Source organism: Micromesistius poutassou, assembly GCF_964030765.1.
Source record: "Micromesistius poutassou genome assembly, chromosome: 1".
In the NCBI taxonomy this organism is placed as follows: domain Eukaryota; kingdom Metazoa; phylum Chordata; class Actinopteri; order Gadiformes; family Gadidae; genus Micromesistius; species Micromesistius poutassou.
In genome coordinates this window covers 6,251,592-6,272,427 of record NC_140271.1, presented here as the reverse complement: position 1 = coordinate 6,272,427, position 20,836 = coordinate 6,251,592, and the positions used below count along the sequence as shown (strand labels likewise).

Here is a 20,836-nt window from a genome sequence, read left to right as displayed (position 1 = left end):
CTTAAGGGTGTGATGTCCTTAAGGGTGTGATGTCCTTAAGGGTGTGACGTCCTTAAGCCCCCCCCCCCTGTGGCCAGGCCCTGTTGCTCTACCTAAAGGCTGGTGATGGTAAAATGTCTCCCTGATTATAATTGCAGAGAAGGTGTCAAAGCGTTGTGATGTAATGCAGCAGTAGATGATGAACTCAGTGGTGCCAACACTAATAGAGCCTCACATGATTAATGCTGAGGTCGGCCACGACATCTTTTAAATCAATAATTACCGGCACACACACTTACACACATACATACATACACACACTGCAACCCAGTTTGTACTGTAGTATAAATTTCTTTACCAATACATTTACAGGGTTTCATCATCAGAATGCATTATGGGAGTTTATTTGGCAATACTCATCCTATCAACCACCTATCAAAAAACATTGTATCAACCACATCAATAACCATGTATCAACAACATCAATAACCATGTATCAACCACATCAATAACCATGTATCAACCACATAAATAACCATGTATCAACCACATCAATAACCATGTATCAACCACATAAATAACCATGTATCAACCACATCAATAACCATGTATCAACCACATCAATAACCATGTATCAACCACATCAATAACCATGTATCAACCACATCAATAACCATGTATCAACCACATCAATAACCATGTATCAACCACATCAATAACCATGTATCAACCACATCAATAACCATGTATCAACCACATAAATAACCATGTATCAACCACATCAATAACCATGTATCAACCACATCAATAACCATGCTTCCAGAAGGAGGCGGAGTTGAGATGTGACATCAGGATGAACATCGGCAAAAAACGTTTTCACAATTTCATGATTCGTAAAAGTTCTCTTCTCATTTTTGATTTCCAACGCCATCTTTGTTGTTTCTAGAACAGAGCTCCCATAGGACAGTCCTCTCTGTCATAACGGTGAGCCCGCCCCTTCTCAGATCAATATCAAATAAATCATATTTATGTAAATGAAGCAAGAACTTAACATTAAATATATACCTGTATGTATAACCCTAACCCTACCTGTATGTATAACCCTAACCCTAACCCTACCTGTATGTATAACCCTAACCCTAACCCTACCTGTATGTATAACCCTAACCCTACCTGTATGTATAACCCTAACCCTACCTGTATGTATTACCCTAACCCTAACCCTACCTGTATGTATAACCCTAACCCTACCTGTATGTATAACCCTAACCCTAACCCTAACCCTACCTGTATGTATAATCCTACCCCTACCTATATGTATAATCCTAACCCTACCTGTATGTATAACCCTAACCCTAACCCTAACCTTACCTGTATGTATAATCCTAACCCTACCTGTATGTATAACCCTAACCCTATATGAAGCAAATCATCCAAAAGACAAATGAGTGGTGGAGTCTCAGTGAAGGTATACGTGGTGGACCCGCGGGGTCCATGGGCCGGACTCAGCCCCCGGAGGTCCAGGGGGCTGGTGGGTCCAGGGGTCTGGTGTCAGCCCCTGTGCTACAGACCATAATACTTTGGGAACAAACATGTTTGTGAGACTGATGGAGCATTGTAAGTCGATCGTTCCAGACCATTAACCTGCTCTAGAGTCCCTTGTCTGGCAAAACGAAGCCTCCATTTGACATTTGTCAATTTGCAGTAATTTGCATAGCAAATAGGTGGGCATTATGCTCTGGCTCTGCCTTTTAACTGTGTCCGAAAGGGTGAAATAATCTCATGAAATGTGACAGTTATAGCCAGGGAGACCTGAACAGGAATCATTTGAAATGTTCATATTACCTATTAATATACATTTTTATGACAGCTCAAATATAAGTAATTGTGTCCATGATATGATGTCAATCGAGCTGACTTCCCCTAAAGTTACTCAAACTGTTCAGTGTGATCTGATGAAAGCAGACAAGCTAAAGCCGGGGAGTTCCTCGTCAAGTGAGGTGCAGTGGAAATGAAGGCAAACGTTTTTAATCAAAACCTAAAAAAAGCCTCAAAGCCTTAAGAGCTTCCTCTGAGATAAGAGTTTATTTTATTATTAATTACCACAAACTGCTCCGGTCCGGCTGTCCTTTAGCTTCCCTTCTCCTCCAGTCCACCAGGTGTCCTCAGACTCTCCTCCAGTCCACCAGGTGTCCTCAGACTCTCCTCCAGTCCACCAGGTGTCCTCAGACTCTCCTCCAGTCCACCAGGTGTCCTCAGACTCTTCCCCTTCTCTCCTCACCTCATTCCCTCAGCAGCTCCTCCCTGTAGACACCAGTCACCTCCCTTAGTTCCCTTCCTTAGTGACCTCCCTTAGTCACCTCCCTTAGTTACCTTCCTTAGTTACCTCCCTTATTTCCCTTCCTTAGTTACCTCCCTTAGTGACCTCTCTTAGTTCACTTTATTTTGTTCCCTTATTGTTGTCATGTGCATCTGTTGTTGAAGTTTTGTTGTGTCGTTTCCTTTAATAGATATTGCGTCTAGGACAGATGGAATTTCTAAATGCAAAAAAGCACACAATACTTGTAGACAATTAACCTAGTTTAATGCATGCATTACATTAGACTAGAGTTATTTATACTGTTTCAGATCCCTAACCCTTCCCACATTGCAGATGTCAATAATCAAATCAAGTAATGTTTACCTAAGACACAGAGTTGCCTCTGTTCTCATCAAGCAGAAGAGTGCCTAAGAAGATGTCTTCTCCCTTGCGACAGGTTTACCCAAGTATGAAGGTTAACATTATGGGTTGACTCTAAGGAAGGTAGGCCAGCTACCCATAGAGAAGGGTTTACATTTATTATTATTAATCCTTTGTTTAACCAGGGTATTCACATTGAGACAGTAGTCTCTTTTACAAATGAGCCCTGGCCAAGAAAGACAGCACCTAGCTAAAATACATCAAAACAGAGAAACAGATTTAGATGCCACAGAGGAAGGTAGGACAGCTGACCAGAGCACATGGGTTAACATTTTGACTACATCGCTCACTGGTGAGGTGGCTGAACCAAGCACAAAAGTAATTTCCATCACAGTTTCCAAACTATTAACTCTTTCTGAAATATTTTCTGTGTCAGTTCTTGGCGCTGTGTTATCTTAATTTAATCCTTTATACGTTCCTTTGAGTTTGTGTCTGCATTTGGGTCCAAACCCTCGTGTTGCTGCTGCCCTGCTAGTAGGCTACCAGTCCTCAACTTTAATCCTGCTAGTACCAGTCCTCAACTTTAATCCTGCTAGCTCCAGTCCTGACTCCACTTTAATCCTGCTAGCTCCGGTCCTGACTCCACTCTAATCCTGCTAGCTCCGGTCCTGACTCCACTTTAATCCTGCTAGCTCCGGTCCTGACTCCACTTTAATCCTGCTAGCTCCGGTCCTGACTCCAACAGGGACAGCAGGAGCACTCTGCTTTAATCCTGCTAGAGAGGCCTTCGGGAGAAGCAATGGTTAGGAATCATCTGACAATTTATTGGCTAAATATAACTTCCAACAGATCCACCATGGGGAGAAAGTACATTAGGTCATGGAAGAAGATGAAAGCATCTTACACTACTTTAGGAACCACGTTATTCAGACAGCAGCTCATCTTAACGCAGTCTTTTTTTTGTAATGTTGTGTGAAGATTGTGGCCTTTTTATGCAGTGTGATCATGCTTCTTATAGAGCAACATTTCTGTAGGTTGTGAGGGTTCCAGGCACCTGTGGCATTGGACAGGCTCAGAGTTGGGGAAAGCTCTGTTTGGTTTGTCTCGTTCTCGGTCTCGTTCTACGTGCGTTCATCTGCATTGTTTTGGCATTGGAATGTTATTTTGAAAAGTAACATTCCGCGCTGCGCCTTTCTGCCGCACCTGTTGACGGTGAGTCAGATGTTATTTTAAAAATTAAATTAAAATTGCTGGTCTATAAAGGGGCTGGGTGCAGCTGATTCAGGGCTTGGCATCAGACATGGGGCAACTCTTAAGGTGGGTTGCACCAATGTGGTTTAACTTAATCCTGGTTTAGGGTTAATCTAGGGTTAGTAAATCTAGGTTTAAACTGGGTTTTTAATTAACCCGAGGTGCGTTGCACATCTCAATTTTAACCCTGGATTAGCTAAACCAGTTTAAACAAAGATTAAAGTAAGATTAATTCATTTTCACTGTCCGCCATCTTGGATTTTGACCAGATTAAAAAAAAAAAACAGAGAGGGTATACCTATTAAATGTCCCCAAACAGCCCCAAATGATAACCTATCTCTAACCATAGTGCTAGAACTTTTGATACTTTTTAAATACATGTCTCGCTATTTAACAGTGGAACAGGTAGGAATCAAATCCTGTCCGCCCGCGATCCCCCACTACCCCCCCTCCCCTCACCTCCCTTAGTCACCTCTCTTAGTCACCTCTCTTAGTGACCTCCCTTAGTAAACTCCCTTAGTGACCTCCCTTAGTAACCTCCCTTAGTGACCTCCCTTAGTTTAGTCCCTTAGTGACCTCCCTAAATTCATGTCTTTTGTTCCCTTATTGTTGTCATGTGCATCTGTTGTTGAAGTTTCCAAACTATTAACTCTTTCTGAAGTATTTTCTGTGTCAGTTCTTGGTGCTGTGTTTTGAGTTGTCTTTATTTAATCCTTTATACGTTCCTTTGAGTTTGTGTCTGCATTCGGGTCCAAACCCTCGTGTTGCTGCTGCCCTGCTAGTAGGCTACCAGTCATCAACTTTAATCCTGCTAGTACCAGTCCTCAATTTTAATCCTGCTAGTACCAGTCCTTAACTTTAATCCTGCTAGTAGGCCTACCAGTCCTCAACTTTAATCCTGCTAGTACCAGTCTTCAACTTTAATCCTGCTAGTACCAGTCCTCAACTTTAATCCTGCTAGCTCCGGTCCTGACTCCACTTTAATCCTGCTAGCTCTGGTCCTGACTCCACTTTAATTTTAATTTACAGATCCACCATGGGGCGAAAGTACATTAGGTCAGGGAGAAGATGAAAGCATCTTACACTACTTTAGGAACCACGTTATTCAGACGGAAGCTCAGCTTAACGCAGTCTTTTTTTTGTAACGTTGTTTGAAGATTGTGGCTGTTTTTTATGGGTGATCATGCTTCTTATAGAGCAGGGGTGTCAAACGTACGGCCCGTGGGCCTAATCCGGCCCGGAGTGTAATTTAATCCGTCCCGCCAGATAATATCTAATGTCTATCAGAACTGGCCCACCGGCATATCACATTTCAGCGTTAACGCGTTGATGCACGTCTCGCCGTGGTAACCCTGGCGCATCAACTCCGGCAGCCCTTAATCCTGTACAACCCCACCGTCAACAATTCCGCCCGTGAACCCTGTTATAATGTAATGTCCCCAATTAATGTAATGCAATTGGCCCGCCGGCATATCGCATTTCAGCGTTAACGCGTTGATGAGCGTCTCGGCGCGGTAACTCTGGCGCGTCAACCCCCCGTCAACAACTCCAGCCCGCGACTTTGTCCAAGACTTCAATTTTGGCCCACTGTACAGTTTGAGTTTGACACCCCTGTTATAGAGCAACATTTCTGTAGGTTGTGAGGGTTCCAGCCCCCTGTAGCGTTGGACAGGCTCAGAGTTGGGTAAAGTTGTGTTTGGTTTGTCTCGTTCTACGTGTGTTAATCTGCATTGTTTTTGGCAGTGGAATGTTATTTTAAAAATTAACATTCCGCGCTGCGCCTTCCTGCCGCGCCTGTTGACCGTGAGTCAGGTGTTATTTTGATAATGAAAGTAAAATTGCTGGTCTATAAAGGGGCTGAGTGCGGCTGATTCAGGGCATGGCATCAGACATGGGGCAATTCTTAGGGATATACTGGGACACTTCAGGTAATTAATATACAGGAATTTGTGTGTAAACAAATTTCAATACATATTCTAACCTGTTTGGTCAATGATATATTTTTATTCTTGTGTTTTATAAAGAACCGGTTATTGAAAAACCTGTGCGTAAGTTAAATATTGTTATTTTTTTTAAAGACTATTCAATTGTGGAGAACAACATTCTAATGGCAGACACCCCTAACCTATCCCTAACCAGACATCTAACCCTAACCCCACAGCTCTCAAAGAAGCTTGGAGGAACATTCATTGGGGGTAAGCAGCATTTCTCAACACTTACAAAGGTTATCTTAACAACACTAACACTAACCTAACACAGGTTATCTTAACAATGGCTGATTCTTCATTTATTTATTAAAATACACTTCTCTAAAATGAATCAAAGTGCAGAATGGATGTTTTCCATAGTTTCAGACGACAATTAGGATAGGATTCATTCCTTCTCAAATATTTCCAGTGTGCAGCGTTTAGGAGCATCTAGTGGTGAGGTGGCAGATTGCAGCCAACTAATGGCCACTATTTGACCGTGGATTAAAAGTGAAACTCCATTATAGTTGAATCCTCTAAGTACATAGATTATTTTGGTGAAAGGACAGAGCATAAAGTAATCTTCACTGGCTATATGAGGAGCAGAGTCAGGCTTCTTGGTAAACTTGTAGTATATGCTTTAGTATAAACTTACTATAACGCCACAATGTGTGGATGTGTGGAGCTCTGTCTGGCCAGTGGTTGATGTCCCAGAGAGAGTGAAGCTTCAGGGACATATAACGCTGTGGTGTGTGTGACAGCTGTTGATCAACCCGTTCTCTCTAGGACCCGTCCCTGTGTAGATATCAAGGCTCATTCAGAGGCTTTGAAAACATAATGATTCAGCTTTTACAACAATTTAAACACTCCATTTCTGCCGTTCTGCTAGACGCTATTTTATTCTACACTCTGCACCTTGAATATGTAACGGAAATAGCATGCAATTGTATTTATTGAAAATAAATATTAATTGGGTTGTTAAAAATGTTCCTCATAAACAGCGATAGAGAAAAGGAACTCAAGTGGTTGAAATCGTTCAGTCTTGAAACTGGCCCCAAAAAGCATCTTCGGATTCTTCTCTACGGCCCGTGTAAAAGTGGGAAATCCAGTTTCATTAATTCTGTTGACAGTGTTTGTCAGAACAGGATAACCAGTCCTGCAGGGGCCTCCAACAATGACCTATCCTACACTGTCACGGTACGTTGTTCCTGCCAAATAATTATATTGAAGACCCCTGAAGTACCCCCGGAAACTATTTATTTGATCTAGCAGTAAAGTATACAGTATTATCAATATCATTATCCAATATCTGAAATCAATTGCACTCTTCTAATAGTACAAAACACATAAAATCCAAAAAGAGAAGGCACGCCAATATCACCCGTTTGTCTTCAACGACGTCATGGGCTTGGAAGGCAGCAGAGGAGTCTGTGAGGAGGACATCAAACACGCCATCCAAGGACACCTGAAAGAGGATTACAAGGTATAGTGGTTTTGGTCTATGTACACTATATATTTCTTTAGTCTTCATAGATCTGGGCCCTGTTTCAAGAAGCAGGTAAGGACTGATTGATTGATTGATTGATTTTATTTGACCATTCTTGATATAAATATATGAAACAGCAACCTGTATATAAATAAAAATAGTCAGGGATGACACAATAAAGCCCTAAGGCTTATTTCCATTGTGGTCCCTAGGACATGTTTAACTTAATCAAAACTCTGACTCCAGAGTTTTGATTCCAGTCCCTGGGCCATTGGGATTTTCATTTTCGAACAGGTTCACCACCTCGGATCAGGGCTTCACAGCCAGCCTGCTGGGTTCCACCTTTGCTCCAAGTTAGGTTGAAGCATGAGTCACCATGGTTACTGAATGAGCTTCATTTGGGCTTCCCTTCATTCTGACAGGATCAGGGTGTGGTAGTTATTGTCGACTTGGCAGCAATGGAATATAATATTCATTAATATAATCCCATGAAAATAAGGCTGGCTGGACTTGTTGCAAACTGCTATGCAACTACGCAGCCAGCATGTATGAGGCGTGAGCAAATCTTGACTTTAGACCGCTCCCAGACAATATCATCTATTCTGTGATTGGTTCTGAGAATCTATCTTGCCTATCAACCACCAGTGTGTGAAAACCTTTTTCACTGGGGTAAAAAAGTAGCAAGGCAGGGAGCAGAAAGGGAGTGGACTGTTCTGGTGGTTTTGTTTTAAAACCTTGCTCTCGAATCGTTCCTACAGCCCCTTGAAGTATTAAGTCATAGTGCATGAAATATGACCATCAATCAACAGTTTATTTTGCATCCAATTTCAGTTCAATGCTGCATCTGCATTGCAGCCGTGCGATGAATGCTACAACAAGTACCCTGATAGAAATGACACGGCAGACATACTGGTCTGTGTTGTTTCTGCGAACGCTGTGCATTTGATGAATGAGGATACCCTGAACAAGATGAAACGCATCAGAACAGCTGCCAGAGACTATGGTGAGAATAACGGGAGTTCCTCCATGTGTGTAACAGGGTTTTGTTGGCGGCATAGTTTGTGTTGCTAATATTGACCTATGTTTCTGTTCTGTGTTAAGACATTCCACAGATTGCCATTCTGACAAAAATTGATGAAGCTTGTCCACTCGTTAAAGAAAGCATTAAAAATATCTACAAAAGCAAGCTCATCAAGAAGAGGGTAGGTCCTATGTGTGGATGGTAGGTCCTATGTGTGGATGGTAGGTCCTATGTTTGGATGGTAGGTCCTATGTGTGGATGGTAGGTCCTATGTGTGGATGATAGGTCCTATGTTTGGATGGTAGGTCCTATGTGTGGATGGTAGGTCCTATGTGTAGATGGTAGGTCCTATGTGTGAATGGTAGGTCCTATGTGTGGATGGTAGGTCCTATGTGTGGATGGTAGGTCCTATGTGGATGGTAGGTCCTATGTGGATGGTAGGTCCTATGTTTGGATGGTAGGTCCTATGTGTGGATGGTAGGTCCTATGTGTGGATGATAGGTCCTATGTTTGGATGGTAGGTCCTATGTGTGGATGGTAGGTCCTATGTGTAGATGGTAGGTCCTATGTGTGAATGGTAGGTCCTATGTGTGGATGGTAGGTCCTATGTGTGGATGGTAGGTCCTATGTGTGAATGGTATGTCCTATGTGTGGATGGTAGGTCCTATGTGTGGATGGTAGGTCCTATGTGTGAATGGTAGGTCCTATGTGTGAATGGTAGGTCCTATGTGTGGATGGTAGGTCCTATGTGTGGATGGTAGGTCCTATGTGGAGTCAGTAGGTCCTATGTGTGGATGGTAGGTCTTATGTGGAGTCAATAGGTCCTATGTTTGGATGGTAGATCCTATGTGTGGATGGTAGGTCCTATGTGTGGATGGTAGGTCCTATGTGTGAATGGTATGTCCTATGTGTGGATGGTAGGTCCTATGTGTGAATGGTTGGTCCTACGTGTGAATGGTAGGTCCTATGTGTGGATGGTAGGTCCTATGTGTGGTTGGCACTTTGTCTACATTTTGTTAACATCAGCTGTCTTTCACATGTTGTTACTTTGTGTGAACAGCCTTCACAAGCTGCTGATATGTTTCTATGAACATGATTCAGTGCCTTTTCTTGTATTACTAATACGCCTGTGAGATATTGGAATGGAAATAGAAAAAACAATGAGTGCAGATGAGGGGACAGTGATCCCATGAGGATAGGAACTACTTTCTGCTCTCTCTTTGACAACAAATGTGACCGATGTTGAATCATTCTTTATTGTTTTGCTGTTATTGTGTTATTATTAATTGGAAACACAGCTTAAAGGTCACACATCATTAGTTAAAACTGCTGCTTTTCAGATGGAGGAACTCCACAATAAGCTGGGGATTCTGTTAACCAACATCTTTCCTGTGAAGAACTACCATGAAGAACAGGACTTGAATGATGACATTGATATGCTGATACTAAGAGCACTGAGACAAATTATTCAAATCGCAAATGACCACGTAAATAAGAGCACAGAATTTGTTGAGTAGGTCAGCTACTTGTTAGCCTGCTTGATGTATTGTGGCGACCGGGGGCGTGGCATGGTGTGTGGTGTAGTAAATGATGTCCTCGGTTAGTGGAGAAGGCGAACACCACTGCAGCCACCGAGGTGGTGGTGAATGTGTTTCATGTGTGTGGGTGTGTTATAATAAAGGCATTTCTCTGGGTCATTCATTCAGGGTTTCATTTCTGAACCCCGGCTTCTGTGTGGTCATTCCCATACTGCTCGCCACAACATGTTGACTGTTTTGAATTGTTCTTTACTGTTTAGTGTGGTTCTCTGTTAACTTAAACTTTACATTCAAGTAAAAAAATAGAAAAGCAATTGAAGTGTGATGAATAAAAAAATATACAATAAATAAAAAAAATAAAAAATAATAATTATAGTCATCATATTGGAATTGCTTTTCGATTGTCTTTCATTGAAATCTGTTCATTAAAATGTGGTCTATCGCAAACAAATACCTGTACACGTATTTGCATAGCGTCCAAATACCTGAACCTAGCCCGTGAAGACAAGCTTCTGCTCTGTTCTTTCACCAAAATATTCCATGTATTTAGAGGATTAAATTATCCTAGAGTTTTACTTCCTTCCAAGTGTAAAAGAGTGCAGCAAATGGCAGTTCGAGGATGAGGGGGTGATGGTGTTCATTCCTCATACTTCCATGTTCTGGAGATGGTTTCCCTGTTCGATAGCTAAAAGTGGTCTATCACTCTTTTGAATGTAGTTCTGATCCAAAACCAGTGGTGGCGAAAGTACACACATTCTATCTTGAGTAGAAACAAAGATATCTAAAGAAAGACTCTGGTAAAAGTAGATGTTCACATTCAACTTCTTTACTCAGGTAGAAGTATAGATACCTGTCTAAAGAAAGACTCTGTTAAAAGTAGAAGTACACATTCAACTTCTTGACTTAAGTAGAACTGGAAAAGTACAAGCTCTGAAATGTACTCAAAGTATAAAAGTAAAAAGTAGCCCTTTCTACCTGCAGTGTCTGCTGAAACCCATGTCATATTAATATAATCTGTAGATTTATGTTAATCCATTCTTAATTAATACTTAAATCTGAGGCCATGACAGGAAAATCCGGGTAGGAAATGAGTCCTTAGCCCAAGTGAAGGAGTTCAAGTACCTCAGGGTCTTGTGGGGGGCGGTATTGCGTTCACTTTACCGCACCGTTGTAACAAAGAGAGCTGAGCCGCAAGGCAAAGCTCTGGATCTACTGATTGATCTTTGTTCCTATCCTGACCTATGGTCATGAGGGATGGGTGATGACCGAAAGGATGAGATCACGGATACAAGCAGCCGAGATGAGTTTTATCAGGAGGGGGGCTGGCGTCTCCCTCAGGGATAGGCTGAGAGGCTCAGCCATCCGTGAGGAACTCAGATTACAGCCGCTGCTCCTTAGAAAGGAGTCAGCTGAGGTGGTTCATCTGGTAAGGATGCCCACTGGGCCCCCCCCTTGGGAGGTGTTCCAGGCACGACCAGCGGGGAGGAGACCTCGGGGAGACCCAGGACTAGGTGGAGAGATTATATCTCAACACTGGCCTGGGAACGCCTCTGGATCCCCCTGTCAGAGCTGGTCAATGTGGCCCAGGAAAGGGAAGTCTGTGGCCCCCTGCTGGAGCTGCTGCCCCTGCGACCCGACCCCGGATAAGCGGATGACGATGAGGGCATTCTTAATTAAAATAAAATTAACTCTATCCTGAAAATAACAAACTTAAACTTCCTTCCAATGTGCAAGATTTCAACATCAGCAGCTTAACTGAACATAATGATCGCGAACACACTTTACGTCTAGCTAAGCCTTGTGACATTCCCTTGTTTCTCCAGGGCTTTTTTATCCTTATCTACCTCTCCTTCCTCCTTTACATTAGATTAGATTAGATTAAATTCAACTTTATTGTCATTGCACAAGTCAGGACAACAAGTACAATGAAATGCAGTTTAACATCTAACCAGTGGTGCAATCATTAAAAAGTGCTTTTTCCTTTTTAATTTAAGCAGTGCTTAAATTCAAAATTACAGATTGCATGTATTGTGTTAAAGATTTTTATTGTCTTTGGGTTTACTTGTGTGTTTTTATTGGGTTGATGAAGCTTATCTTTATATTTGGTTTTATTTGTATGTTATTGTGTTTTGCAGTGTTGAATTATTTTATTTTACCTGTCGTTGGGCGAGTGACTACCTGATTAATTAACGTCTGCACCTGTTGAGCTTCTGTTGGACGGTATTTAACCAATGGCATGAGGAGGAGAAGGGCGGGAATACGGGACCCGGCGATGCTACGGCTGTGCGGAGAGAATGGCAGGGGGAACCATAGCAACGGGAGTAACTGTTGGACCCATTGGACCCGAGCCGATCCCGAGCCACACCCACTATGTGACTTTGGAGACGTGCCTCACTCCTTCCTGCTGCTTTCTGTTTGCTGCTCTATAAAGGGGCTGGCTGCGGGTCATTCAGGGCATCAAACATGTGGAAATACTTTGAGAGGTGCTGTGACACTTCAGGTAATTAATATACAGGAATTTGTGTCAACCAAATTTCAGTACCTATTCTAAGCTGGTTGGTCTCTTTTTATTCTGTTGTTATATATAAATGAAGAAACATGTATTAAAAAAAGCTGCACGTAAGTTAAATATTGTTAAATTTTTTTAGACTATTCAATCTTGGAGAACAACATTCTGATCCCTAACCCATCCCTAACCAGACATCTAACCCTAACCCCACAGCTCTCAAAGAAGCTTGGAGGAACATGAATTGGGGGTAAGCGGTATTTCTCAACACTTAACAAGGTTATCTTAACAATGGCTGATTTATTTATTAAAAGACACTTCTCTAAAAAGACTCAAAGTGCAGAATAGATGTCTTTCATGGTTTCAGACGGCAATTCTAACATTTGTTAGGATTCATTATTTGTCAAATGATTGCATCAAAGGTCCAGTGTGCAGCGTTCAGGAGCAGCTAGTGGTGAGGCTGCAACTAACTAACCCTAACCCTAACTGTGGATTAAAAGCAAAACTCCATTATAGTTCAATCATCTAAGTACATAGATTATTTTGGTGTATGGACAGAGCATAAAGTAATCTTCACTGGCTATATGAGGAGCAGAGTCAGGCTTCTTGGTAAACTTGTAATACTTTAGTATATAAACTTACAATAACGCCACAATGTGTGGATGTGTGGAGCTCCGTCCGGCCAGCGGTCGATGTCCCAGAGAGGGTGAAGCTTCAGGGACACATACAGGTGTATCTCAATGAATTAGAATATTGTGGAAAAGTTAACTAATTTCAATAATTTGATAAATAAAGTGAAAATCATATATTTTAGAGATTCATTCCACCAACAGTGAAATATTTCACACCTTTATTTGTATTCATCTTGATGGTTATGGCTTACATGTAAACCAAAAGTATCTCAGAAAACTTGAATATTGCATAAGAATATTACATAATAACCAGTAAAAAAAGGATTTTTAATACGGAAATGTCGGCCTTCTGAAAATTATGTTCTTGTATGTGTGCTCAGAACTTGGTTGGGGCTCCTTTTGGATAAATGACGACAGCGGCCTTCAGCTCGTCTGCATCGTTGGGTCTCGTGTCTCATCTTCCTCTTGACAATACCCCAGACATACATTATCTATGAGGTTCAGGTCAGGAGGGTCTGCTGGCCAATCAAGCACAGTAATCCTATGGTCATTAAACCAGGTATTTGTACTTTTGGCAGTTTGGGCAGGGTCCAAGTCCTGCTTGAAAATCAAATCAGCACCTCCATAAAGCTTATCAGCAGAAGGGAGCATTACATGCTCTAAAACATCCTGGTAGATGGCTGCGTTGACTTTGGACTTGATAAAACACGGTGGACCAACACCAGCAGATGACATGGCTCCTCAAATCAACACTGACTGGAAACTTCACACTGGACTTCAGCAACTTGGATTCTCTGCCTCTCCATTCTTCCTCCAGACTCTGGGACCTTGATTTCCAAATTAAATGAGCGACAGACCAGTTCTCTTAGCCTAGGTAGGACGCTTCTGACGTCGCCTCTGGTTCAGCAGTGGCTTGACACGAGGACTGCGATGTTGTAGTAGTCCATGTCTTGGATCCGTCTGTGCCTGGTGGCTCTTGATGCACTGCCTTCTGCCTCAGTCCACTCACTCCTCACTCCTCGTGAAGCTCACACACATTTTTGAATGGCATTTGCTTGACAATCCTCTCAGGGCTGCGGTTATCCCTGTTGCTTGTACACCTTTTTCTACCATACTTTCACTCAACTTTCTATGAATACACTTGGATACAGCTCTCTGTGAACAGCTTCTATAGCAGTGACCTTTTGGGGCTTAGCCTCCATGTGGAGGGTGTCAATGACTTCTGCACACCTGTCAAGTCAGCAGTCTCCCCCTTGATTGTGAGGCCTACAGAACCAGACTAAGAGATCATTAAAATGCTCAGGAAACCTTTGCATGTTTTTTGAGGTAATTGGCTGATTAGAGTGTGACACACAGTCTACAATATTAAACTTTTTTTTTTTTACAATATTCCAATTTTCTGAGACACAGCTGTAACATGAGCTGTAAGCCATATTCATCAAGATTACTACAAATAAAGGCTTGAAATATTTTGGATGCAATGCATCTATATAATATATGAGTTTCACTTTTTCAATTAAATTATTGAAATTAATTAACTTTTCTACAATATTCTAATTGATTGAGATGCACCTGTGTGTGTATAAGGCCATGGTGTGTGTGTGGACGTCTGTCCGTTCTCCATGGAAGAGGACCCCTCTCTACGTAGATATAAAGGCTCATTCAAAGGCTTTGAAAACACAAAAAGGCTTTGAAAGCACAACATTTCTGCAGTTCTGCTAAACGCCAGTGAATTCTACACTCTGCAACTTGAATATGTAACGCAAATAGCATGCAATTGTATTTATTGAAAATAAATATTAATTGGTTTCTGTAAAAAATATATTTTTTTTAAACAGCGATAGAGAAAAGGAAGTCGAGTGGCTGAATTCGTTCAGCCTTGAAATTGACACCAAAAAGCATCTTCGGATTCTTCTCTACGGCCCGTCTGGAAGTGGGAAATCCAGTTTCATTAATTCTGTTGACAGTGTTTGTCAGAACAGGATAACCAGTCCCGCAGGGGCCTCCAGCAGTGAGGACACCTTCACTGTCACGGTAGTTGTTCCCACCAAATAATTCATGATGTTGATGACTAACCCCTGAACTGGTTGTGCTATTATTGGAAACTATTTATATTTTCTAGCGGTAAAGTATACACAGTTTTATCAATATCATCATCCAATATCTAAAATACTGAAATACAATTGCACTCTTCTAATAGTACAAAACACATCAAATCCAAAAAGGGAAGGCACGCCAATATCACCCGTTCGTCTTCAACGACGTCATGGGCTTGGAAGGCAGCAGAGGAGTCTGTGAGGAGGACATCAAACACGCCATCCAAGGACACCTGAAAGAGGGTTACAAGGTATAATGGTTTTGGTCTATGTACACTATATATTTCTTTAGTCTTCATAGATCTGGGCCCTGTTTCAAGAGGCAGGACATGTTTAACTTAAACCCAAACTCTGACTCCAGCCAGGGACTCAAGCCAGAGGTTTTGATTTTCGAAACCTCATATTTCAATCTGGATGAACGGGTTCACAATAAGAGCTTCACAGGAGTGGTGGAATGGGGATCTTTTTAGTAGGGGGGGACTGTATATGATGTCATCAAAAAGGAATCCCACGTGCGCGTGCACACCGCGTGCACACATTCAGAAGGAGTTTGAGGTTTGTTAGTTTGAGGTTTGTTAGTTTGAGGTTTGTTACTTGCCAAATATGGAAACTGTAGCTAATCTCAATTGTAAAAATCAATGTGTTTAATAATAATGCCTCTTTCTCATTACACATATTACAACAATAGGCCTTCCTACAGGTCTAAACAAACGCTCATGTGACCACATGTAGCCTGTTAAAAACCACATTGAATGTCATATTATTTAATTTATTCAAAATCAAATTTATGCCAGTTGGTTATATTAGTAAAAAAAAATTGCAAAAACACAAAGAAAGTCCCACAATAAACACAAACTGAGCTGACGGTGCTGCCATAGTGAAAACAAACGGGCCAAAAAACAGTAACAGTGTAACAGTGTAACAGTGAAACAGTGAAACAGTGTGACAGTGAGACAGTGTGACAGTGTCAAAGTGTAACAGTGTAACAGTGTAACAGTGTGACAGTGTGACAGTGAGACAGTGTGACAGTGTCAAAGTGTAACAGTGTCACAGTGCAACAGTGAAACAGTGTCACAGTGAAACAGTGAAACAGTGTAACAGTGTAACAGTGTCACAGTGTCACAGTGCAACAGTGAAACAGTGAAACAGTGTCACAGTGAAACAGTGTAACAGTGTAACAGTGCAACAGTGTAACATTTGATGTTGCTTTTCGTTCGGTAGGGAAACAGTCATAGCTAGGCAGGCAGCACTGCCATAGTAAAAAAAATACATTGGCCTACCTGTGTACATTTAACAGTCAAATTAATCACCATAATGGGTCAGGGTGGGCATTAAGGGGATCGGCTGCAGGTCTCCTTCTCCTGTCTTGGCCGAGCGATCTCAGCCAGGTCTTCACGTACTCAGTCGGATTCCATTGTTTTAGTTGTGGTCCGTGTAGGAAGATAAACATCAAAGCCGATACCCTTTCGATAAGAAAAGCTTGGAAGTGGTTCACACCTCTAACGTCTGACACGGTATCTCCCACGGCGAGCTCAAGCCAGTGATTCAGGCAATGCCAGGTCAAAATATTGGGGTACCGCTCTGACAGCTTTTTTTCCGACACCAGATTTTCACTCAAGCATGATGCTGGCACCGGCACTTGCAAATGCAACTAAGTGCTTACTCAGATATGCATAATCAAAGCCGTCTGCGGGGAGGCATTTTAGCAGGCGCTGTTTAACTTGTTGGTTTTGGCAGTTCAATGAAATCAAGAAACATGAAATGTGGTTCACAGCTCTTACCCTCACATTTGATGTACACAATTAGTGTGGTTATGGACCCCGGACTAGTTCACTCATCAATGACAACTCAAACTATACCTCCTATGGCTTCAATTCTTTGGCAGGCTTTCTTAGGAATCTGTGCTGCTATGTGGTCTGTTATCTGCGCCGCACTGTATGCAGTGCAGGCCTATTCCAATATCTCCTCCATCCTCACACTGTAGATCCAGATGTTGCTCAGGGCTATAATATAATATGCCGCAAGTAGCCTGCATCTGGGCTGCATTCATCCGGTCACAAACGTTTATTTTAAAGTTTATTTTTCAGCGTTGTCCATAATTCGTTGTGCTGACATATGTCCATTGGACTTTTGGTGTTTCATGATCTTCTTAGGAAGAGATGTCAGCATCTTGCTCTTCTCTTCACAGCACGTAGTGACTGAGAAGGAACACCATTCATCTCCCAGACAAGACAAGTCAGTAAATTTAGAGCAAACTTTTAAGGTTGAAGCATGAGTCCCCATGATAAATGAATTAAGCTTAATTTGGGCTTCCCTTAATTCTGACAGGATCAGCATGTGGTAGTTAGTGTCGATTTGGCAGCAATGGAATATAATATTCATTATTATAATCCCATGAAAATAAGGCTGGCTGGACTTCTTGAAACTTGAGTATAATCTAGACTTTAGACCGCTCCCACACAATTTCAGGGCATCTCTTCTTCTGATTGGGTCAGAGAATCTAACTTGCCAGTCCATCACTGGTGCGTGAAAACCTTTCTGAGTGGGGTAAAAAGTATCAAATCGTACCTACAGCCCCTTGAAGTAATAAGTCATAGTGCATAAAATATGACCATCAATCAACAGTTTATTTTTCATCCAATTTCAGTTCAATGCTGCAACTCCATTCCGACCGTCCGATGAATGCTACAAGAACCCTGATAGAAATGACACGGCAGACATACTGGTCTGTGTTGTTTCTGCGAACGCTGTGCCTATGATGAATGAGGATACCCTGAACAAGATGAAACGCATCAGAACAGCTGCCAGAGACTATGGTGAGAATAATGGGAGTTCCTCCATGTGTGTAACAGGGTTTTGTTGGCGGCATAGTTTGTGTTGCTAATATTGACCTATGTTTCTGTTCTGTGTTAAGACATTCCACAGATGGCCATTCTGACAAAAATTGATGAAGCTTGTCCACTCGTTAAAAAAAGCATCAAAAATGTTTACAAAAGCAAGAACATCAAGAAGACGGTAGGTCCTATGTGTGGATGGTAGGTCCTATGTGTGGATGGTAGGTCCTATGTGTGGATGGTAGGTCCTATGTGTGGATGGTAGGTCCTATGTGGGGTTGGTAGGAGGTCCTATGTGTGGATGGTAGGTCCTATGTGTGGATGGTAGGTCCTATGTGGATGGTAGGTCCTATGTGTGGATGGTTTGGTCCTATGTGTGGATGGTAGGTCCTATGTGGAGTCAGTAGGTCCTATGTGTGGATGGTAGGTCCTATGTGGATGGTAGGTCCTATGTGGATGGTAGGTCCTATGTGTGGATGGTAGGTCCTATGTGGAGTCAGTAGGTCCTATGTGTAGATGGTAGGTCCTATGTGTGGATGGTAGGTCCTATGTGTGAATGGTTGGTCCTACGTGTGAATGGTAGGTCCTATGTGTGGATGGTAGGTCCTATGTGTGGATGGCACTTTGTCTACATTTTGATAACATCAGCTGTCTTTCACATGTTGTTACTTTGTGTGAACAGCCTTCACAAGCTGCTGATATGTTTCTATGAACATGATTCAGTGCCTCTTCTTGTATTACTAATACACCTGTGAGATATTGGAATGGAAATAGAAAAACAATGAGTGCAGATGTGGGGACAGTGATCCCATGAGGATAGGAACTACTTTCTGCTCTCTCTTTGACAACAAATGTGACCGATGTTGAATCATTCTTTATTGTTTTACTGTTATTGTGTTATTATTAATTGGAAACACAGCTTAAAGGTCACACATCATTAGTTAAAACTGCTGCTCTTTTCAGATGGAGGACTTCCAAAGTAAGCTGGGAATTCCTTTAACCAACATCTTTCCTGTGAAGAATTACCATGAAGAACACGACTTGAATGATGACATTGATATGCTGATACTAAGAGCAATGAGACAAATTATTCAAATCGGAAACGACCACATAAATAAAGCTGAAGCTGGAGCTGAAGCTGAAGCTGAAGCTGAAGCTGAAGCTACTTGTTAGCCTGCTCGATTGCTTGCTTGCTTGATTGTGGCGACCGTGGACGTCCCGAGGGCCGCAAAGGATCCTGGGAGGGTTCTGACTTTCGGTAGTTGGACCTCTAGTGCCCTCCCTGGTCCTTTGGGGCGTGGCATGGTGTGTGGTGTAGTAAATGATGTAGAGGGATCCTCGGTTAGTGGAGATGGCGAACACCACCACCACGACCAAGGTGCTCGTGGTGATGGGTCATGTATTTCATGTGTTTCATGTGTGTGGGTGTGTTTAAATAACGGCATTTCTCTGGTCGTGCGGTGTATGGGACACAAGAGTTTCAAATTCCTCTGACCCTCAGCTCCGGCTGCAACATGTTGACTGTTGTTAATTGTGCTTTACAGTTCAGTGTTGTTTTAAAGTGTGATGAATTAAAAGACAATGATTTTCATATTACTGGAATGGCTTATCTATTTTCTTTCTTTCTAAAACCTGTTAATTCAATTTCTGTCTATCGCATACAAATACCTGTACACATATTTGCATAGCGTCAAAATACACAAAGTGTCAAATACGTGGAGCGAATAAAATATGCGAAAACGTGAAAAAAACTGGGACAAAATTGTTGTCAATAATAAAAATGAGAGATGGACTATTGAACCTAGCCTGTGAAGACGAGCTTATGCACCGTCCTTTATCCAAAATATTCCATGTATTTAGAGGATTAAATTACTAGAGTATTACTAGAATTTTACTTTTCATTCCTCGTTTAAAATAGTCTGGCAAATGGCAGTTCGAGGATGAGGGGATTATGTGCATCCTTAATAACTCCATGTTTTGGAAATGATTTCCCTGTTTGATACATCAAAGTGGTCTATCACTCTTTCAGAGATAGTTGTGATCCAAATCAGTGGTGGCAAAAGTACACAAATTCTTTATTGAGTAGAAGAAAGATACCTGTCTAAATATAGACTCTGGCAAAAGTAGAAGTACAGATTAAACTTCTTTACCTAACTAGAAGTGGAAATGTTCTGAAATGTATAAAATATAAAAGTAAATATATATATATAAAGTATAAAAGTAAAAAGTAGCTCTTTCTACCTGCAGTTTCTGTTAAAGCACTGCACCTCATGTCAAATTAATATAATCCATACTTAAATTAATCCATTCTTTATTCAACTAAAATTAACTTCATCCTGAAAATAATGAACATAAACTTCCTTCCAATGTGCAAATAAGTTTTCAACATCAGCAGCAGAACTCAACATAATGATGGCGAAAACACTTCACATCTCACTAAGCCTTGTGAGACGTTTGTTTCTCCAGGGCTCTTCCGTCCTCACTAGCTCTCCTTCCTCCGTGGGGAACCGCCCTCCCTCCCGTCTTTAAGGGCTTTTATTCTGAAGTGCACTGAGGGGTCCACTGAGGGGGGGGGGGTTAATACGTGGTGTCCACTGAGGGGGGGGGGGGGGGTTAATACATGGTGTCCACTGAGGGGGGGGGGGTTAATACGTGGTGTCCACTGGGGGGGGGGGGGTTAATACGTGGTGTCCACTGAGGGGGGGGGGTTAATACGTGGTGTCCACTGAGGCGGGGGGTTAATACGTGTTGTCCACTGAGGGATCCACTGAGGTGGGGGGGGGGGTTAATACGTGGTGTCCACTGAGGGGGGGGGGTTAATACGTGGTGTCCACTGAGGGGGGGTT

General features: G+C 42.1%; 2 protein-coding genes across 2 annotated transcripts; both read left to right on the top strand.

The window, feature by feature from the left end:
• Positions 1–7,279: 7,279 nt before the first annotated feature.
• On the top strand, positions 7,280–9,901 carry LOC311382474 (interferon-induced protein 44-like; the record flags this gene model as incomplete). Its single annotated transcript, XM_084488519.1, has 4 exons — positions 7,280–7,360; positions 8,195–8,366; positions 8,465–8,565; positions 9,725–9,901. The coding sequence occupies 4 exons, from the start codon at positions 7,280–7,282 to the stop codon at positions 9,899–9,901; spliced, it is 531 nt and encodes a 176-aa protein (XP_084344645.1).
• Positions 9,902–15,326: 5,425 nt separating this feature from the next.
• On the top strand, positions 15,327–19,163 carry LOC311382458 (interferon-induced protein 44-like; the record flags this gene model as incomplete). Its single annotated transcript, XM_084488518.1, has 4 exons — positions 15,327–15,407; positions 17,804–17,972; positions 18,071–18,171; positions 18,954–19,163. The coding sequence occupies 4 exons, from the start codon at positions 15,327–15,329 to the stop codon at positions 19,161–19,163; spliced, it is 561 nt and encodes a 186-aa protein (XP_084344644.1).
• Between the last annotated feature and the right edge of the window lie 1,673 nt (positions 19,164–20,836).